The 21,295-nt window shown below is 35.9% G+C and overlaps 1 protein-coding gene across 1 annotated transcript in view; it reads right to left on the reverse strand.

The window, feature by feature from the left end:
* The window catches only part of Uba6 (ubiquitin like modifier activating enzyme 6), a 67,249-nt gene that overhangs the window by 30,256 nt on the left and 15,698 nt on the right, over nucleotides 1-21,295 (reverse strand). The window contains 12 exon segments of the mRNA XM_052735295.1: nucleotides 3,354-3,434; nucleotides 4,359-4,437; nucleotides 6,819-6,886; nucleotides 8,078-8,221; nucleotides 11,327-11,393; nucleotides 11,942-12,018; nucleotides 12,972-13,034; nucleotides 14,190-14,278; nucleotides 14,281-14,292; nucleotides 15,109-15,232; nucleotides 15,377-15,499; nucleotides 17,438-17,518. Coding sequence (XP_052591255.1) covers nucleotides 3,354-3,434; nucleotides 4,359-4,437; nucleotides 6,819-6,886; nucleotides 8,078-8,221; nucleotides 11,327-11,393; nucleotides 11,942-12,018; nucleotides 12,972-13,034; nucleotides 14,190-14,278; nucleotides 14,281-14,292; nucleotides 15,109-15,232; nucleotides 15,377-15,499; nucleotides 17,438-17,518 — 1,008 coding nt within the window.

The raw sequence follows: 21,295 nt of genomic DNA on the forward strand, positions 1-21,295 counted from the left end.
CTGAAACAGTACCCTCAAATTATTTTTTCTAGTAAAAGTCATTACAAAAATAAAATTGTGAATGATTGCCAATAATGTGCTATCACTGTTAGATTTAATTCCAATTAATGTTTAGTCAACGAGCATAGTCCAACTAAGGCAGGATCTTTAAACTACAAAGTAGTTGAGCATTTTTTAAAATAATTTTTATGTCTGTGGCTGTTTGCATGTTCTCAGGGCAGAGCCAACTAGCTGTAACATTTGACCTATAGGTCTAAAGTACTTGCAATTTAGCCCCTTAAGAAAGCTTAGACTCTTAATTCTATAAAATGAAAGAAAACAAAAAGAGCCAAAATAATGTGCAGAGTATTGAATATGTATGTGCTACTCAACTAGACTGAAGAAGACTGGCCTAAGTATAGTACTGCTCAGCACGGGTTCCAGTTTCAGGTGTTGATTAGTGTTCACACATTGATTTTCGTTGAGTAATTTTCCTGAGGTATGCGCCTACCTTTTTTGTGGAATTTTATGTTAGAGGGTATCTCTTTCAATTTAACAACTACAAATAGTAGGGTTGGGACACAATGTCTGCAAAAAGGCTCACTGTGTCTTTGATTCTGAGCTTACATGAGGTGAGAAGTTTTAGGATAGTCCCCCCACGATGCCTGCTTCACTGTAAGCCTACAGTGATAGAGTCAAGAGGTTGAGGACAGAAACCTCTAAAACCATGACCAGAACACATCTTCCTTCATCTGAATGCTTCTCTCAGGTGCTTGTTAGTGACGAAGACCAACACAAAGCTAAACAGACGCGGTCTTATGAAAGTTCACAATACCTCCTCATTAATCACTGTGATTAATGCTTTGCCCTTTTGCTTCCTGAAATCCTGCCTTTTATTCTTTCCACTTTGTCTTCTACTAGACTGACCAAGTTTTCATGGTAGGTTTGTAAGTTAAACATTTTTATGTAGTTCCAACTTTTGGAACATATCACTTCTCTTCTAGAAATCTCAGCATCTGTGGAGAATGAGGCAGAAGGATTTTTACTACAAGGCCTGCCTAAACTACAAAGTAAATTTAAGGGCAGTCTCGGCAATTCAGGAAGGTACTATCTCAAAGGAAAAAAATTGGGGAGGGGGGCTGGAATACAACTTAGCTTTGTGGGATTTGAACAGCATGCTCAAGGACTGAGGTTTAATTCCCCATACAGAAAAACAATTCTAAAATTAGTTTTAATGAAGTTATCTAAACTTTCCATGTTCTAACTAAACACTTTAGTAAGATTTTTAAAAATAATTTTCCCAATTTTAAATCAGTAATTATTAAAAGATTTTTAAAAATAAATCATTTCACATACTTGAATCTAAGTATGAATGTCCATAAATTTCATGGCTTATCCTTCATTTACAGGTCACAAACCTGTACTTTGCCCTTCTTGAAAGACAATTAAATGCAGAAATGCAGGCTAACAGTCGTTTTCCCTCCCATTATAAAACTAATCTCCATCAGTGTCTTGCCCTGCCTGTTACTCAGATGTCTCTTCTGGAACCTCATTCTGCACCCCGACAACTTCACTATCGTCACATCTGGTTGTTAAGTCTACTAATTGTTCAGAATATATTTTGGAAAAGTTGTCAATGTCCTTTTTTTCTTGTGTTCCTACTTCCCTGTATCTTTGTCTTTACATTTAAAGATTTTTTTCATCTGTAAATTTTTCTATTACCTAAAGTATTCCCTTTTTTATATGTCTCAGGGGGCTTCATTCCTTTGTGATGGCTGATTCTTCTATGAAGTGGTTCTCTACTGCTGTTAATTTTTTTTAATTACACATATTTGTTTATTTATTTGTGTGAGCACATGCACAAGCCACACTAGGGCATACATGTGAAGTGCATCTGTGTGTGTATGTGTACGTTCATGTTGTATGGGCATGTATATGCCGGGGTGGTATGTGGAGGTGAAAAGATAACTTGTGGGAGTCAGTTCTCCCCTTCTACTATGTGGGTCCTTAGGATGAAAATCAGGTTGTCAGACTTGGCGGCAAGTATCTTTACTTCATAAGTCACCTCACCAGATCAGAGTTCCAACTTTTAAAATGCGAATCATCAATGGATAATGTTTGTTCTGCATAGTCTATGTGCTCTGGACAGCTATGACTGAATTTTACACCTGTTTAAAGAGCTTTGGTGGTTTCAACAGGCCTAAATTTTCTATAATATATCTGCTTGAAATTTTACCCAATATAACATTGGATCCATACATGAGTATAGAGTATGGTCTAAGAGTCTTATTTTCTGGTGAGTGATTTCCTTTTCTACTTAAAACTTTTAGATATCAAAGAGAGAAAAAAAAATGTCTCTTGTGTTTAATTAAAGGTTTCATTTCTCCCTTGATTCTAGGTACCTGGGGATTTCTCTTTCCACCTTGGCTGTATCTATGAACACTTACAGTTTTGTTACAAAAACATCTGTGTTGAAATTGACAGCAGCCTGCCCACATTACATGCTTTATTTTGCTGTCTGTTGTCAATAGGTTTCTTCATTACAGCTCTTGTCCAGACCTTTATCTACTAGAAGCACTGTGACCATCCATACAGTTAAAACATTCAGGTGACCCACAAGTTTACAGTAAAGAAGGGAATTTTATTTTTTAAATCAAATAACTTTTAAGCCGCTAGACCCATGGTTTATGGAGCACAGTGTAGTAATGCTAAGCATGGATATTATAATATGTACCCACCTATAGCTGTGACAATAATGAATCCTTTTTAAAAATAGAACAATAAGCCAAAATGTAGATTATCATATACTCTTTAGTTACTTGTGTAGTGTCATTGTTAGTTACCAAGATAAATATATGAAGTCAGTAATGGAAATTTTTATCCCGAAAGATAAAATACCACTAATGAAACTATTTTAAATATGACATTATTTTGCAATGAACTCAGTCTGAAGAATTTCAACTGTATACCAAAGTATGTATTATTCCCACTGTATGAAACTCACTATCTAAACTATATTAGTACTCTGCAGCTTCCTAATGTCATCTCATGTTCATGTTAATTAACAATAGTCTAACAAAATAATAACATGGTTTTCAGTTTGCAAAGCTATGACAACAAAGGTTCCTTTTAATTTTGATCTTGATGGTAACTACAAAAAGAAACAAAGTCCATTTCAGTTTTGGAGAATTTCAGAAAGTTAAGAACCGAGAAGCAGAGAATTTGTCACTTAAAAAGTGACCAGAAAACAATTAAAATCCTCCAATTCTCAGCTTAACGATCTACCTGACATACAGGCTGGTACAGTCAAACACAGCTCAAAAAAGGGCAACAACAGAAATATAAACATTGACTCTCAAAAGCTTGTATCTTACCATTCCCTTCTCTCTGCTTGTACCAACACCCAGTAACGCAAAGTTCTTTAACATTTCACAGCCTATGGCGCCACATCCTACCTATTTAAGAGAACAGGAGTATAAATGTCAGACAATAAATCTATAATCTACTTAACAAAGAATTTTCACTCAATTTTCTTTAAATGCTATTACAACAAATACTATTTTAAAAAATGACCATTTGTGATTCACTTGTAGATTTTACTTTTACAGGTTTTATAACACCTTATAAGTGTCTCAATTAAAGAAAACACAAAACAAATAAGGAAAATAGACTATAATTTCTTTAAACAGAAAACATTTGAAGATTCCTAGCAAAAGCTGAACACAGAGCTCCCTTTTTACGGTGGCTAGAAAACAATGGCAGAAACAAAATAAGCCAAACCACCCAAGCCCAGAGCTAGGGAACAGAAAAAATCTTTAGACATTTGTTAGCTCATCTGAAAGGCAAAGTCTGTTTAAGACAATTCTAAGAATTTTAAGTAAAATAGATTATTTGAAACTTAATATTTCTAAGAGGTTCCATCTACATGCAAAATCTCAACAGTAATTGTTAATCTTTAAAATATTACTTTACACAAAAAAATGATCATTAAAACCAAGTGTTATTTGTAAGACTTGCCAAGAGTGTTTTACGCTCTTGAGAAAAATTTCTCTCAAAATATACAAATACATTTAAAAAAGAGAATACATTTATTCATTTCTTAATTTAGTGACAAAAAAATCTCCATGCTTTTAAAGTACTTCTAGAGAATCGTTTAATGTTGAAAACTATTATATTCATGCTTTATTTTGAAATGCATAAATTCTTTAGATCATGAATTGGTTAACTTCTTATGTAGAGGGCCAGACAGTAAAATTTTAAGCTCTGGAGGTTATATGATTTGTCAGTCACTCATTTAGATCCAGTTGACTTTAAAAAATTAACTTGACAGTCAACATCAGTTTGAACAACTACTTATTCCCATCCTTATTCATACTTACTAGGAAGACATTCAGATTGTGTAGCTTCTGACACAATGTATTTCCAATGCAGGCTCGTAAGGCATCATATCTATCTCCTCTGAAGAAACATTTACCAACACAAGAGAAAGATACAAGAAATACATTTCATTACTGCTAATAACAATTCAGTATTGTGTTTTAAAACAGAATATACTGTAAGGGTTTTCTCCATCCCTTCTCACCCCTAAACAAAGAACTAAAGGGCCAGGCAGTGGTGCCACACGCCTTTAATCCCAGCACTTGGGAGACAGAACCAGGCAGATCTCTGTGAGTTCGAGGCCAGCCTGGTCTACAGCATGAGATCCAGGACAGGTACCAAAACTACACAGAGAAACCCTGTCTCGAACCCCCTCCCACCCCCCCCCCCCAAAAAAAAAAACAACCCACAAACAAAGAACTAGAGGTAACTAATGACTGCTAACAGGGGAATAAGCTTCCAGGGATGAGGCCCCTCATTGGTTATCTAATACAAAGTAGACAACACTGAATTCAAACACACACACTGCCACACTAAGTGAGCAAACTGTATTTATATATTTATGCATATATATAAAGAAAATTATAAAAAAGAGGACATCAATTTGAGAGGGAGTGAGGAGCATGGGAAGAGTTAGAGAAAGGACAAGGAAGAGGGAATTGATTTGACTGTATTTTAATTAAACTTTTTCAATATAAAAAAGTTTTCCTCAATTCATGAGAAGAGCTACCTTCCTTGAAAGAGAAAAGATCCTACCAATATCCAAATGACTTAAGTGAAGACGACTTTTTAGTTTAGAATACTCAGGGGATCCATTCTAAGATCATCAGTGGATGCCTTAACTTTGGATTATACTGATCGCTAAGTATACTGAATTTTATACTACACATATGTGTATAAACTTAAGATACCACACACCATGGTAATAACTTCTTTAGGCTGAATACCAAAGGAAAATTAACAAATTTCTTCCCCCTTCTTTGCAATTTTATGATTAGATTATTTCTTCTTTTTGAAATTTATTATTTTTTGGTTTGGGGAGACAGGGTTTCTCTTTGTAGCCCTGGCTGTCCTGGAACTCACTCTGTAGACCAGGCTGGCCTCAAGCTCACAGAGGTCCACCTGCCTCTGCCTCCCGATTGCTGGGATTATAGGTGTGTGCCACCACTGCCCAGCTAAAATCTATTTTGTATTTGGTTTTGGCTCAGCTGTTTTCTGCTGTGTTGAGCAGGGTCTTGCTTACGCTGCCCAGGCTGTCCTGAACCCCTTTCTGCACCTCCGACTTTACTATGGCACTGGCCACCACTCATGGCGATTACCAAATGTTTTCAACCTCGGCATACAACTGTTTTGTTTCCTTAGATAAAAACATTCACTTTCTTTACATAAAGACTGCATTTTTCTTTCTTCTCCTTGGTATATTATCACTGCCAGCATCACTAAACACTGTTTACTTCAAACAACCACCAAGTTTACTGTGAACATAAGAAACTTTGATATTAACAGAGATAACTTCTAAAGGATTAATGGACAGACAGAAGGATGATTCATGCCTTGAAAGGAAACTGTGTAATGTCATCACTTACATTGTTGGATATAATGACCAAATGTATGTGTATATATATGTATGTGTGTATGTATATATATACATACACACACACACACACACACACACACACACACACACACATCCAACTATATGCAGTTTAAATTTATCAATAGTTATTTCTGTACTTTTCTATCTTCTAATTTTTGATATTTTGCAGGTAAGTAAAATCTCAGGAAGCTAAACTACAGATAAAGATGGACTACTGCATTCAAGAAAAACAACTGCTAAGATAATATTTTTTTAAAGTTCTTAGCAGAATCTATGGGAGGTATTTGGAATTATTAACTCATTTAAACTGAAGGCAGAACTCTAGGTTATGTGGTTTTCTAGGGTAATGAAATCTCTATAAAGTTTTAACTGGTTTTGAAAAAGATTTATGGCCTCAAATGGAAGGTGATTTATACATTAAAAAAAAAAAAAAAAAAATCGCCGGGCGGTGGTGGCTCACGCCTTTAATCCCAGCACTTGGGAGGCAGAGGCAGGTGGATCTCTGTGAGTTCCAGGAAAGGTGCAAAGCTACACAGAGAAACCCTGTCTTGAAAAACCAAAAAAAAAAAAAAAAAAAAAAAAATCACATATAGCAAGCAATCTTTTCCACTATTATTTTCCACTAATGACATTTGAATGCATTAATCATTCTCATGGCATACAATCTAAAACTCCCTATCACTATGTCTGATGTGGTAACAAGACATGGTACTACTGTAATATTTAACCACTAGGCAGGGAAGAAACAAGCCAAGAGTAAAACGTCAGGAGAGACATCTAAGACAGACACCGGCTTACACAAAGGTGCTCAATCTCTCATTCCTCCAGAGATACTAAGAAAAAATAAGACAGATTTCAACATTACCGTGGGAGGAACTCTTCGCGACCAGGACTGCCCAGGGACTCGACAGTATCTGCTGCTTCAAGATACAACTTAGAGAGAAGATAAAAATGTAACTATGCATTAAACTTAAATCACAAAAAAATCCCCACTTTTCTTATAGTTATTTAATAATCATGGGAATAGAAAAATAAATGTTTCTAATATATATTCTTAAAACAACCATGAAACCCAAAAGAACTGTTACAAGGTAATTCATGTCAGTTACCCATACTAAGGATAATTTTTTTTAATCTTCAGAGGAAATTTACCTCAAAATCTGTTTTGCCAACAACAGAAAAACTCTGGACGTCTCATTCAATTCTAGTTACATGTGAATAAGCAGTACGATTAGCTTGAGAACAAAGCACCTACTCTGCACTTACTTTCCAACTAGATATATTTATGTCATCTTTAACCACAAACATAACTATAGAAGAAAAGATCTAAGAAGACAGTTTCAACATTTTTAGAACAAAGAAGAATTCAACTCAATAATGATTAAAAGAACACAGCCTTACTCTTATTTTCATTTAAGTAACTTGTTTTGAATTTGCACATAACCAAATGTTTATCTCTGTAAAATAACTACATTAATAACGTAATTTACATTTCATATGATGTTGAGAGTTGTAACTAAGCAGATTTCCACTAATCAACTTGTTATCTATTTAAAATAAGTTAGCAGAAAAATGGTATTGTGTAGGTGCAATGTTATATTCAAAATAAACTCAAAAAGAAAGGACAGGAGGACTGTGTATAGACTTTTTGCCAATCAGTTTCCTTCTGATAACAGATCGAGTGTTTTCAGTTCTTGTAACATTTTTATTGTATACAGCTCTTAAATTTACATCATTCCTATATTCTCCATCTTCAGGCAATATCAAGAAGGAAACCTGAAGATTCGTGATGGCAAAATTTCTACAGAAAAAGTTCAAGAGCCCTGGGAGCCCCAAAATGCTAAGTGAATGGTACTAGAGAAAAACTATAGCACAGGAAATTCAGTATTGTTATTTCATGTGATAGGAATACATCTGAGAAAACAACTGGGTTATAACCCAACAGACAAAATATATCCACCTGTTAGTTTCCATTAAAGAATTAAGATCTTGATTTTCAATTATGGAATTATGTCACTTGCCTTTTCTAATATATTTACACAATGTTATAATTAACAACATATTCATATTATAGATGGAACCCTCAACTTAAAATGTAAGAAAATAGGAGAAAACTGAACTCACCCATTGGCACAGAGGAGAAAACTTCCCTGTCACAGCTTTTAATACTTCTTGGCTGGCAACCCCGCCAACTGCTGCAGCAAGTGGGGGTAAACAGCCTTGAGCAGTCCACGAGAGCCAGCGCACAATGTCAGGGTTCACTTCAGGCTGCAACACAAAGCACACACCACAGTGATACCAACCGTGTTCACACAGTACCTGTGACTTCAATGACCAATATCATTAGAACGTAATTTCAAACAAACAAACAAAAACCCCAAAACTACTCAATTTCCTTCCAAAATAAAAATATCTTAATCTCATGATAAAAACACCAATTTTCATGTTGCCTCAAGAAGCTTTTTTATATACTAGTCTCTATTCGCTTTTGCTTTTCTGACTGTAGTCTAGACTACCATTTAGAATTAAAACAAGTATCTACAATTTATAGCTTTTGCTGAAAGAACAGTCCTACAATGACAGTTACATAAGTGGAATTTAAAAAGTTTATAAAACTACAGAAAAAACCTGAACCCAGAAAAGAATAACAATAACAAGAAAAAAAATGACAGAACAAAAATGATTTTAAAAAGTTCTTTTTCTTTTCTTTCTTTCTTTTTTTTTGGTGTGTATATAGTCTTCTACAGCTACTTAAACAACATCAGGTGTATGTGTAGAAAGCAGAACTGTAGATTTGTGAGGAAACAATGGATTCACACTTTGAACACCATGCAGAACAGTAGGAAGGAAAACTCCCTCAGGAGGGTTTAAGGGAACGAGAAAAGGAAAGCCGAGATGAACACAGACACACAATCTGGCACTGCAAAATTACAGTTTATGACTACAGATCTGTGACCCATGCAGCGTGTAGCACAGAAGGGCTCCTTATGTTCCAAGCTTGCTCCCTTGTGCAAATGCTGGGAACCATCTTCAGAGGTTTCGTTGTTTAAAATTTTTTTTTCCCAAGGAGAACAGAAGTCTCTGCTTTTGTTGTTATTGTTTTGTTTTTAAATCTCTAAGCCCAAAGGTCTCCCCCTCTACACTGGCTAAGCGACCACCCTGAGAATCAGTATGATCCAGGTCTGTGGGCTGGGAGGTCCAGCCTGTGCTGCACAAAGAAGCAGGTGGCACAGCTGGAAGCTGGGCATGAAGGATGTCTCTGTGCAAGCATTTCACCAGCACCGAAAGCTTCTGTCTGGCTGCTTTCTACCCAAATCTCAGAGCCCTGGACACTCTGTAGAAACAGCCACAATTTGGGCATTTCTCATGCCTGGGCCTGTAGTGGGAGAGCAGCTCCGATGTCAGAGAGCTTCCAACCAGAAGGTCCTCAGCCTCAGCTGACAGAAACAGCATGAGTGTTGTGGCTCCAGCCGTTGATGTAGTGCTCAGTATGAGCACTCAGTGACAGGAATTCACTCCAGCAGTAGTCAGAGAAGCATTTGGCTTTGTGAGAACACCAGGTCAGGACTGAGCTGAAAACAGCCTGTGCTAGTCTAATCTCTCCGGAGTTCACAGAAAAAACAACTGAATACTCTCTTTCTCTTTCTCTCTCTCTCTCTCTCTCTCTCTCTCTCTCTCTCTCTCTCTCTCTCTCTCTCTCTCTCTTTTTCCCCTCAGTTTTTCCAGACAGGGTTTCTCTGTATAGTTTTGGTGTCTGTCCTGGATCTCTTTCTGTAGAGCAGGCTGGCCTTGAATTCACAGAGATCCACCTGGCTCTGCCTCCCAAGTGCTGGGATTAAAGGCGTGCACCACCACCACCCGGCCTGAATACTCTCTCTCTCTCTTTTTTTTTTTTTTTTTTTTGGTTTTTCGAGACAGGGTTTCTCTGTGTAGCTTTGTGCCTTTCCTGGAACTCACTTGGTAGCCCAGGCTGGCCTCGAACTCACAGAGATCCACCGGCCTCTGCCTCCCGAATGCTGGGATTAAAGGCGTGCGCCATGACCGCCCGGCCTGAATACTCTCTTGTCCCCCACATCAAGTAAACTGCAAAATGACAAGCCTGAAGGAAGAAAAATGAAGCAATTCCCACTGCTAACTCTTCAGCAAGGAAGAAACCCCAACCAGCCTTTCTGTTGTTTTTTTTCTTAGCCATTATCTGCTATACTAATACCTCCTATTTTCCTGTCATTTCTTGCTTTCTTTCTCTATCATCTCTTCTTATGTAATTTTTAATACTTTCACATCTTTACTCACTTACCCTAATTCCTAGCATACTTCTTGTCTCCTATTATTAGGGGTGTAACTAATATTTATAATTGATCTTTTTTTTAAACTTTAGGTATCTGGTTTGCTCTTGAACTGTTACTGCCGTTACTATGGTCAACTCTTTTGAACAGCACTGAGGAGTAAGAATTCAAGAGGATTCCCAAAGACCACCATACAAAGCCAGAAAAGGATGTATTTCCCAAGAGACGCACAAGTGATAGTGTATACACAGAAAAACGAACAGCAAGACAACCCAATCACTGAACTCAAAGGAAATGAAGTGGTATTAGAAGTAATGCAGACTAGAAATTAACAAAGTAGAAACCAAAATTATGAAACTATGAGTTGATTCTGTGGAAGGATGAAAAGTTGACATATTGCCAAAATACCCAAAGGAAGGAGCCGGGAGGAAACCCAAATCACTAAAACTAGAGATGAAAATGGGGTTTACACAGATACACTGAAATGCAGGGGAATAGGGAATACTTATAGAAAATACTGATAATTTTGGAAATCTAGAAAAAAACGAACACATTTCTAGACATCTATGACCTATTAAATCGGAACCAAGTGGATACAAAAGCAACTAAGTGGATGTGCAATGAGCAGACGGATTGAATCAGAAGTAATGATTAGTGTCCCAACAAAGCAAAACCCAGGATCAGTTGTTCTGATGAGTTCTACCAGATTTGTAAGGAAACTATAACCCTGCCAAATTATAAAACTTTTAGAAAAGCACAAAAGAACTTTGTAATTTTGGTTAAAATATGGTAATGCCGCCGGGCGGTGGTGGCGCACGCCTTTAATCCCAGCACTCGGGAGGCAGAGCCAGGCGGATCTCTGTGAGTTCGAGGCCAGCCTGGTCTCCAAAGCGAGTTCCAGGAAAGGCGCAAAGCTACACAGAGAAACCCTGTCTCGAAAAAAACCAAAAAAAAAAAAAAAAAAAAATGGTAATGCCACATAATCAGTAAGCAGCATAGGGGAGATCTGAATTAGGGAAATATTAATACATAGAACATTTATGTTATAAACAAATACTCTGTTGACCATAATTTTTTAAGTATTTACCTTCTCTTCCAAGGTTTCACTTATACATACTGTTAATTTCAACAGTTCATCTGAATCTTGCTGACATCTACAATTTGAAACAAAATATCACAATTTCAATTTTTTGAACTGCTGCCAAGGTCATATTCATCATAAGATACATATATATATAAATAAGAATGGGAAAATCTGCTAGTATATAGTACAATGTGTTTTAAGCTAACTTCAAAAACTGTCTTATGAATATATTACTTCAAAATCATGGTCATCTAAGACAGCACATGAGATTTAGATTTAAACATATAAGGCAAGAAATTTTTTGTAATTTCTGACAGAAGCTAGAAAACATTATCACAGATAAACAATTCAACAATTAGCAGGTTTTGGTTTTAAAAGCTATAGATTTTAAAGTCTTCAAATATGAAAAACTCCCATGCAGTATGATTCCATTCTTACAAACTGATTTTTCTACTTCCAACAATAAATCACCCTAACTAACATGTTTATACAGTTTGTCATATTTATTAGTAATGTAATTACAAGGCTTAGTTATATTTTTTAAACTATAATTTCTGAGACATAGTTTTCATAAAAAAAAAAAAAAAGAGAATAGTTATTTTAAGCAAAAAGCATCACCTGATATTTGGCTTACGACTGTAGTTTTCCTGAAAATGGTCCAAGGCAAGCATGGCTGCATGAATCTGTAAAGGTTCCTATTTGAAACATAAAAAATTGGACAATATTTGTCAATTGCTGTGGACTAGGCTAAATGTTTTTCAACTATTAATTTCATTCTCACAATAAAAAGTATAGTATGATGAATGCCTTAGAAAAGTTAAATGATTTGACTTCAAGACCACAAAGTATTTTAAGAAATATTTCCAAATGACTAGTGTCTACTGGGTTATTCATATGAAGCATCAGTTGAACAATAGTTACAAAACATTTGTACAGCCAGGTGTGGTGACAGACACCTTTAATTCCGCCCTAACAAATGCGGATCTCTTTAGCCTGGTAAGCACAGTGAGTTCCAGGGCAGCCATGGCTAAGTAGAGAACCTGTCTTAAAAAAACAAAAACCAAAACCATCCCCAAAAGCATTGATACAAGAACAGCTAATCTTTTTTTTATTAGTTTATCAATTTGGAAACTGTTTATTTCTTATATAATATATTTACTGTTAAAAAAATCAGATGTAGTGACATAAAGTAGAATGGAACACATGCTTAAGGTTGTTTCTTCTTGTACTATATAAAACTCTGTGACCAGTGAAACGGCCTACCACCAAGCCTGACGACCTGAGCTCAGCCTCTAATCAGGTGCTAGGGCATTCCCTGGCTGACCGCCTCCCATCTCCCTTGCACACAAAATAAATAAATATCTAAAAACAGCATGGTTAAGAAAATCTTGTATTAATGCCCTACCTACTACTAAAATTGCTTTTTAATTATCAAAGCTGGCAAATCACTGAAGTACAACTTCATTTTATTTCAACATTTCTTTGTGATAGGAATTTGTATTTTTAAATCCTTCAATGTCAACTTTAAATACTGACATATGAATAGAACCTTTATAAGAAATAATTAATCCATTTTAAGGTTTGAATCATTTACCAAATCCCATCACCACTCTACTGCCTCTTTTAAACCAGCAAAGTAAATATTTACCTCAGGTTTGCTAAAATCGGCAATAAGGCACTTTGGATGTTTTATCTGCCTCTCCAGGGTTTCCTAAGAGGAAAACACAGTATCATTTTACAGCATACTGGGTGATTACTTCACAAAACACATCAACACAGTTAAAGTAAGGGATCTTTCTCCAAGGCTGAAAATCGAACTGTTCACTAATATGTTATTACTGTACCCAAACCCAGCTGCTCTACGTAATGACCGTGGAAGAAATGGTAAAAATAACTTTATAATTCCATGCATTCTGATATCATTAAGCAACTGAGATTAGTTATGCCTGGTAAGTTATAATCCGAGTTAAAATATTTATGAGTGTAAGGTAAGAATACACAGGCAAAGAAAAGAAAAATTTGAAAAGTAACAATTCCCCAAACATCACCACATATGAAATTATTTGATATACAAAATTATTTAATTAAAAATTAGGGATAGAGCAAGAGAAAGTATACAGAAGCAGATCTGACTAGCTGCCCCTATTTTAAATGGCTTAACTCTGATTTGAGTAAAGTCTTGAAGAAAAACAAACAAAAAAACCAAAGAAGTTAAAACTTTAAGAAAAGGAAAAAACTCCCTAAAGCCTTCAACATAATCACCATCAAAAGCCCAGAACTACAGACATGCTACACATGTCACTGAGAAAGAAGCAGCCTGCCAATTTGCATCTCTAGTTAGCAGCTAATGTTTTTCTTTCACTAAGAATTGTCAACGGGAATTAGACTACATTTCAAACATAATACAGTTATAATACAGGTTAAAATTGTAATAACATGAATTAACAAACAGTTGAGTAATAAAGAATAACAACTTGAAAATATTTTATCTTTTTCTTAGGCAGTAAATAATAAGTATGATAAACTTTCATTATTGAGGGTATAGCTCCTTTGAGATACAATCACATACCTCAATCATATACGCAAGTTATTCTAGTTATAAGCTTGTATGTATCTGCCTATTTTTTGCAGTACAGAGGACTGCACATACTAAGGAAGTTTGTGAGCTACAGTCCTTTGTATGCTATTTTTATTTTTATAAAATTTGTTCTTAAGCTGATTATATTTTCTTCAAGTTGGTTATAAATCTAAAAAAATAGTAGTACAGTTTATTTTTTAAGCTACCCTGAATTAAGTGAGCATTTTATTCTTTCGGTTTATTCTTTTTTATAATAAAAAAAACTTTTGAAAAAGAAAAAATACTTACAAAGCAAAATGTTTTAGGAGTCTTAACTTGTACAGCTATGCCTCCGTGTAAATACGGATCCAGTTCTGTAGTGTCACCAATGCTGAAGAAAACGGCGACACCACTGGGGGACAACAAACAAATGAACATTAAAAACAGGTACTAAAACGTCAAGACGATTATCACAAAGACAGCAGTCTCCATTACAAAAGTAAGATTCGAAAACAGATCTTTTTTCTTTTTCCATGGGGTTGGGGTTCTGTTAGGAGCCATACCAAGTATTTCTTCCAATCTGAGCTCAATTGAGGAAAACCAGAGAGTAAGGAAGTGCGAGGTACCTACTATAAAATACTAAGATATATGAAAAACCTCTAGATCATGCTAAAACAAACTGTATTGGTATGTGAATATATAGAAGGAGTAAACTGAGGACCTGAGAAATACAGTCAAGCTCTAGCCTTAGCATCTACCCTTTCCTTTGAGCAATAATCTGCAAGTCCTACAAAAAGAAAAGGGACAAAGGGGAAAAAAAACAAAAGACCCCAAACTTGCCTGCTCATAGAACCGCTGTGATTCAAGCCACTGAACACAACGTGTTTCTGACAACCATCTCTACCTGACTGCCACCTCATCCTCCAGAACCTACATGGCTTGACACACTCCTAAAGCAGGAGGCTCAAGCAGGAGTCTTTGCTCACCTAGCACTTTTCATAACTGTCTTTAAACGTGTTATTATTTAATTTCAATTGTACTGTCTCATAGTATATTATTTTACTTTCTTCCTTTTAACATTAACACTGTTTAGCATGTCTTCCCATATACAATGATTCGAGGCTAAAAGGTATGAATCAGGTCCAAGGCAATGTGTTCTAACACTGAATAAAGTATATGATTATAAATATGAATAACTAAAAAGCAATTAATAACATACATAACTTACCAGTTATCTGCTGTATAGATCCATTTAAACCTGTCATTCCATTAATTTCTCGAAATGTTAGGAATTGTCCTGTCTCAAGATTGTGAGGATGATTTTCAAGGCATGTAACAATGCCTGGATTAGCCTAAAAACCAGAGTACTCCATTGAAAACCAAGTTTGTATATTCTATTATTATTTGCAAGTTTTTAAAAATAAGTCTATAAATATTAAAAAACCAACATTCTTATACTCTAACAATTTTATTAAAATTAATTACTATAACCATACTTGTGTTATGTTTGAAATGAAAATTTCCTTTGGTTCTTCTCCTGTTGTATCTGAAACTTCAAATTCGTCACCAAAATCACAAAACAACCTGGACCAAATTCCATGTACATCTGCACTAATAAACTGAAAAGAAAAAAATAAATTTATGTGAATTGGAAAAAGAAAAACCACCTCAATTACCTTACGTCATTTATGATAACTTTATTTAGAATTAAGTACGTTCTCTGAAATGTAACATTAACATGAGTCATTGATAAGAAATGCACACCTTTAATCCCAGTACTCAGGAGGCAGAGGCAGGCAGATCTGTGAGTTCGAGGCCAGCCTGGTCTACAGAGTGAGTTCCAGAAAAGGTACCAAAGCTACACAGAGAAACCCTGTCTCAAAAAAACAAAACAAACAAACAAAACAAATGTGGTATTTGGTAGGTGGGTTCCTGACACAATAAAATTAGATACATGATACCCTCCATGTATCACCATTGCATACTGTATGTTGTTTCAATAACAAAAATTCTGGCTTGGTCATAAATTTCATGTTCAATACATAAGAAACAGTTATCTTGGTTTAATGGTCTAGGAATGAATTATTATTTTATAGAAACAGAAATGAGTGTACACTCACCAAAAGCACTAGTTAGTGGAAACAAGGAGAGGACATTTAGTTGGGAGTAGTGTAGATGTAACCAACCTTCTTATTAAATAAGAAACACAGAACCAATGCAAAGAAGAAAGCCAAGAGGTCAAAGCTAAGAGCTAAAACCTTACCCTTCCTCCTGCAGTGGTCCTACCTCTCCGAACCAGAGCTACCGCTGTGTTAAAGTCTTATATAGAGTTCCTGTTCTGCCTTCTCATTGGTTGTAAACTCAAACACATGACCGCCTCCTCACGGCCTGTCTGTATAGACCTCCAGGTTTTCTATGATTGGTATTGAGATTAAAGGCATGTGTATCCAATACTAGCTGTATCCCTGAACACACAGAGACTTACCTAGCTCTGCCTATCAAGTGCTGGGATTACAAGCGTACGCCACCACTGCCCTGCTTTCCTATGGCTTGCTAATAGCTCTGAACCCGGGCAACTTTATTAACATACAAATAACATTTTAATACAAATAAAATATCACCATAGAGTAGTCTACAGAAAAAGGCCACAGAGGTCACAGTGCAAACCACGCCATGAGGTTCTTGAACACAATTACAAATGCTTTATGAAAAGTAATTTTTATAATAACAGCACTGTCTCCATCCCAAAAATCTGTAAAGAAACTATTTTTTTGTACTTTAAGCTCTTTCTGCAGCTGTTACAAATCTATTTAGCTCTAAAAAATGTAGTCACAAAATTTGAGTGACAATGGATGGACTTAAAATGTATAACATTAAGAAAGGTCACACATTCTCAGAAGAAAACTCCGCACATTCTGCATCATATATGGAATCTAGGCAATAATATATGCACATATGTAAATAAATGTGTCAGTGAGATAGTGTAACATGTAGAAAAGAGATCATGAAAGTATAAAATATTAGAGGATGAGGTAGAACTGAATGGACAAACTTATGAAAGAGAAAATAAAGGTAACTGTGTCAATTCTAACTGTCATGATATTTTGTTCTTGGACACATTTCACAGTCAAAGTGTGAAATCCAACATGGATCTCACCAGCTTTAGAACAGCTACTTTTTGTAGAATTTCCTGAGATTTACATACCTGGGTTTTGTTAATTTTGGGGTGTGTGTATGTGTTTAAGTTTTTTCTTTGCTGCATTTTTGTAGACAGGGTCTCACTACCTAGCTTGTAACTTGATATGTAGACCAGGCTCACCTTGGTACTTACAGGTATCTACCTGCTTGCTTCTGACTCCTTAGTGCTGGAGCTAAAGGCTTGCACCAACATGCTTGGCTACTTACAAAGTTTTAAAAGTATAAAGTTTATTTGAAAACAATTTTTACTATGACGGTACACATACAAAGCTTTTTGTTTAACAGTGAAAACCTCTAAATTTTAATATTGAAAATGTTCTTCCTTTAGTTAACTGCATGTCATTATTAAATTCTATTACCTTAATCGGAGGGCACTGAGAACGGCAAAAGTCATTGATCTTCTTTTGTAAGGTCAGTTTCACTTCAGTCAATACTACGCACTGTTGAAAATAAATTAAAGATCAGAAAGTACACAATTACTTTTATAAAATACAACTTCTCAATTAGAAGCACATCAATTCAAATTTTGCCAAAGAATTATAGTTAGTTATCCTCACAAGAAAGTTATTATCCTATATTGTTTTCTGTTCTAGGATTAATAATTATAGAAGTACAAAATAGAAAACCAAAATAAAAACATATAGAGAACATATGCTGATATTATATAAATTCCTTTATTATAAAGGACTCCCAACTGGAAGCAACTCCTAGCACCATACACTGTTTGTAGTCTCCCCAGAGGTTTGGAGAGTCCCTGTCACTGTCCTGCAGTCACTAACACAGCCAACAAACATTACTTTCAGACAAGCTCAAAGAGGGACAACTGCAATTTAAAAGATATCAGTTATAACTCTCTAATTTCTGCATTCAACAGATTCACAAAATAAACTTTTGCTTTACATTAGTGTTAGTAGTATTGCTAATATAGTATATTAATAATTTAATGTTACATTATGCAATATTATTTAAGATAGCAAATAATTTCCAATGCTTAATTTTTTAGCACTGTGATACAAGGTGTGAAAACAAGATTTTAATATAATTACTTTATACTTATAGAGGTCAAATACTTCTTGAAAGCCATTTGCCTATCAAACATCGAAAGATTGCAAAACATCAGAGATAGATTCTCAGTTCTATCCTCTTGTCAGTGCTTACACACAGGAGTTGAAATAGTTTCCTACAACATTTTCAGGTGTGGGTTTAAAACATGGTATGCTTCCTATAGTGAGACACTCCTCCAAGATCTCTCATCCTGTACTCTTACTAAGTGCCATGAATGTAAGGTCCTGACCACTCTTCACTTAGAGCCATTCTATTTTCTCAGAGTTTTATTTTCCTTTTTAAAAACTTTAGGCAAGAGGTAACATCTCCTTCAGGATAAAGGCTTACAACTTCCTGCAGAACACAGGTGCCTTAGCTCAATGTTGCCCTTTAAAGCAGGTGTCTACTGAGAACTCCGCACTGTATTGGCGGGGAGGGAAGGGCAGAGTTGGTGGTGGTAAACAGTAATGTTGTATGATGCTCACATCCTAAAACTTTTACATGTTGGATTAGCATATAAGTTGCATATATTAGAAGGCTGTGTTACAGACCACTATGTATGTACTGATGAAATCCATCCTTTCTTTTACACCTTTCCCCACACCTACATATGTGTAAGTATGAAGACAGACAGACAGAAACACATACTCACAAACCAAATTTTATCTAAGTATACACTGGAAGAAGGTCATTTATTTATGTTTGATTACATATATTCAAGCTGAACAGAGCTGCAATGAGCATGGCCTTGCAGCTCTTGGTAAGCTGATTTCATTTAGGTTGGTTAAAAACCCCAGAAGTGGGATAACTACATCATACAGATTATTAATTTCTTAATTTAAAAATTATGTGTATGGTTATTTTTCCTGCTTCCATATCTGTGTACCACTTGTAGGCCTGGAGGTGGAGGCCAGAAGAGGGCCTGTGATTCTCTGGGTTGGAGTTACAGAAGATTGTGAAGAGCCATGTAGGTGCTGGGATTTGATTACCCAGGTTCTCTGCAAGAGTGCACTTAACTACTGAGCCAATTTTAGGACACAAGATTATTAATTTTGAGGACCATTCTTCCCAGAATTGTTTAACTTATACTTCTGCCAATATGGTATGAGAATTCCTTTTTTATGTAGATTCTTGCAGCAGGTCATCATTTTGTTCTTTTTTAAAAAAAAAAATAATAGTTTTCTAATTTGGATGGGTGAGATTTTTGAAGTTTATTTTGTTATTTTTCCTTTTTTTAACATAGTGGTCAAAGAAGACACAGTGTTTCTTTCTCCTTTCAGACAAGGTCTCATGAAGTCCAAGGTAGCCTTGAATTTGGCATGTGCTAAAAATGACACTCAACTTCTGATTCTCCTGCCTCCATCTTTAGAGTGGCAGGACTACAGACACGTCTTACATGTAATTTTATCTGATGCTGGCAATGAAACTCAGAGTTTTGTGAATATTTAGGAAGCAATCTAGCAACTAAGCTACATGCCTAGTCTCCACTAGTGCAATTTTTGTGAATGTCTCAAGATTTGTTCTTATGTCCTAATATGTAATGTTCTTTAAGGACTGTTTCATATGCTGAGGATGTATATTCTATACTTGTTGGATAAAATGTTCTGGGTATATCTGCTGCTCAGTACATTACCTAGAGTACTTCAACACTGAATTTTTCTGTGGGGGAATTGAGAAAGGGTATTGTTACTATGTAGAACTGGCTGGCCTTTTACTCACTATTTAACCCAGCATTTCTTTAAGCTTATGGCAATCTTCCTTTCTTTGCCTCTCAAATAATAGGACTGGTGGTATGTGTCACCATAACCAGCTTGCTGTTTGTTGATTCTGTATCTGATGATCTGTCCATTGATGAAACTGCAGTGCTCTAACACTGTACTGGATCCTGCTGGGTAGAAAGTACTGAACTGATCCCTCAATTAAATGACTATTTTCATCTTACAGTTACTCTGTGTAAGAATATCTACTCCTGCTCACTTTGGGTTTACGTGTGTGCGCACGTGCGTGTGTCTGAAACCCGGAGAATGACCCTGGGGTGTCATTCTCTATTGTAAGAGCACTGCCGTATTGCCGAGTCACGGTCTCTCACAGGCAGAGCTCACTGGTTCAGCTAAGATGGCTCGGACGCTAGGACAGCTCTCAGAATCCCCATCTTACTCCCACCCTAATGCTGGCAAAGCCACACCCTGCTTTTTACCTGAGTGCTAGGGATATGAACTCAGCTCCTCATGCTTGTAGAGAAAGCACTCTTACTCACGCTGTCTTCCCAGGCCTGCAACCTTTCCCCATCTTTCCCCTTTCAGTGTCTGTGTTTACTACCGAAGTGAGTTTCTGATAGACTACTGGTATGCTGTTGAATCTTGCTTTCAATTCACTCAATTTGTGTCATCTAACAGGGGAATACAGTCCATTTACACTTAAAATTAATATAATGTAAGGATTTATGTTTTTCTTATTTGTTTTAAATATCACCCATTTAAGTCTGCCTTTCTTCATGGGAATAAAAATTGCCATTCCATTCCCTCTTGGTCAGGAAGATTTTTGTTGACTAACGGTTTACTGGCTACTGAGTGAGGCTATCTTTAGATGTGACTTGTTCACCATTGTGGCTTGGCTCTTTTAATTCTTCTTTTCTGTGTCTTCTTTTACAAACGGGATTCATCTTTCATATACTTTCATGTGTATTCATAATTCTAGCTACGATTTTCTGCTTATGGATGGGAATTCCCTTGTGCATCTTTTGGAAGCCTGGTCTGGCAGTAATAAATTCCTTCAAGTTTTGTTTTAAATCTTGAGATGACTTTTTCATCTTAGAAGGATAGTCTTCCCAAGTATAGAAAGCTAGTTGAATTACTTTTTTTCTTATTTCTTGGGTTCCTATGCATGTTAAAATTTATGTTTCTGATTGATCATTTTGATGGGTTATACCCTAGTGTTTTCTGTCAGTATTTATGAAACATTACAGGCTAATATAATAGGGTGTAAATCACATAAAATCTAGTTCAGGCTCCAGCCCATCTTTAATCTAAGGACTTGTTGTGTTCATCAGGTGCCAAAACTTTCTGACATTAATGTTTCTTTTCTTATGTGCAGCGTATGCATATGTAAGCCGTCTTAAATGTGTTTGCGTAAGTCAGAGCTGATTCTAGTATCTTCCTCTATCACTTTTCACT

This window comes from Peromyscus californicus, unplaced genomic scaffold (assembly GCF_007827085.1).
Source record: "Peromyscus californicus insignis strain IS unplaced genomic scaffold, ASM782708v3 Scaffold_13__1_contigs__length_99412109, whole genome shotgun sequence".
Lineage (NCBI taxonomy): Eukaryota > Metazoa > Chordata > Mammalia > Rodentia > Cricetidae > Peromyscus > Peromyscus californicus.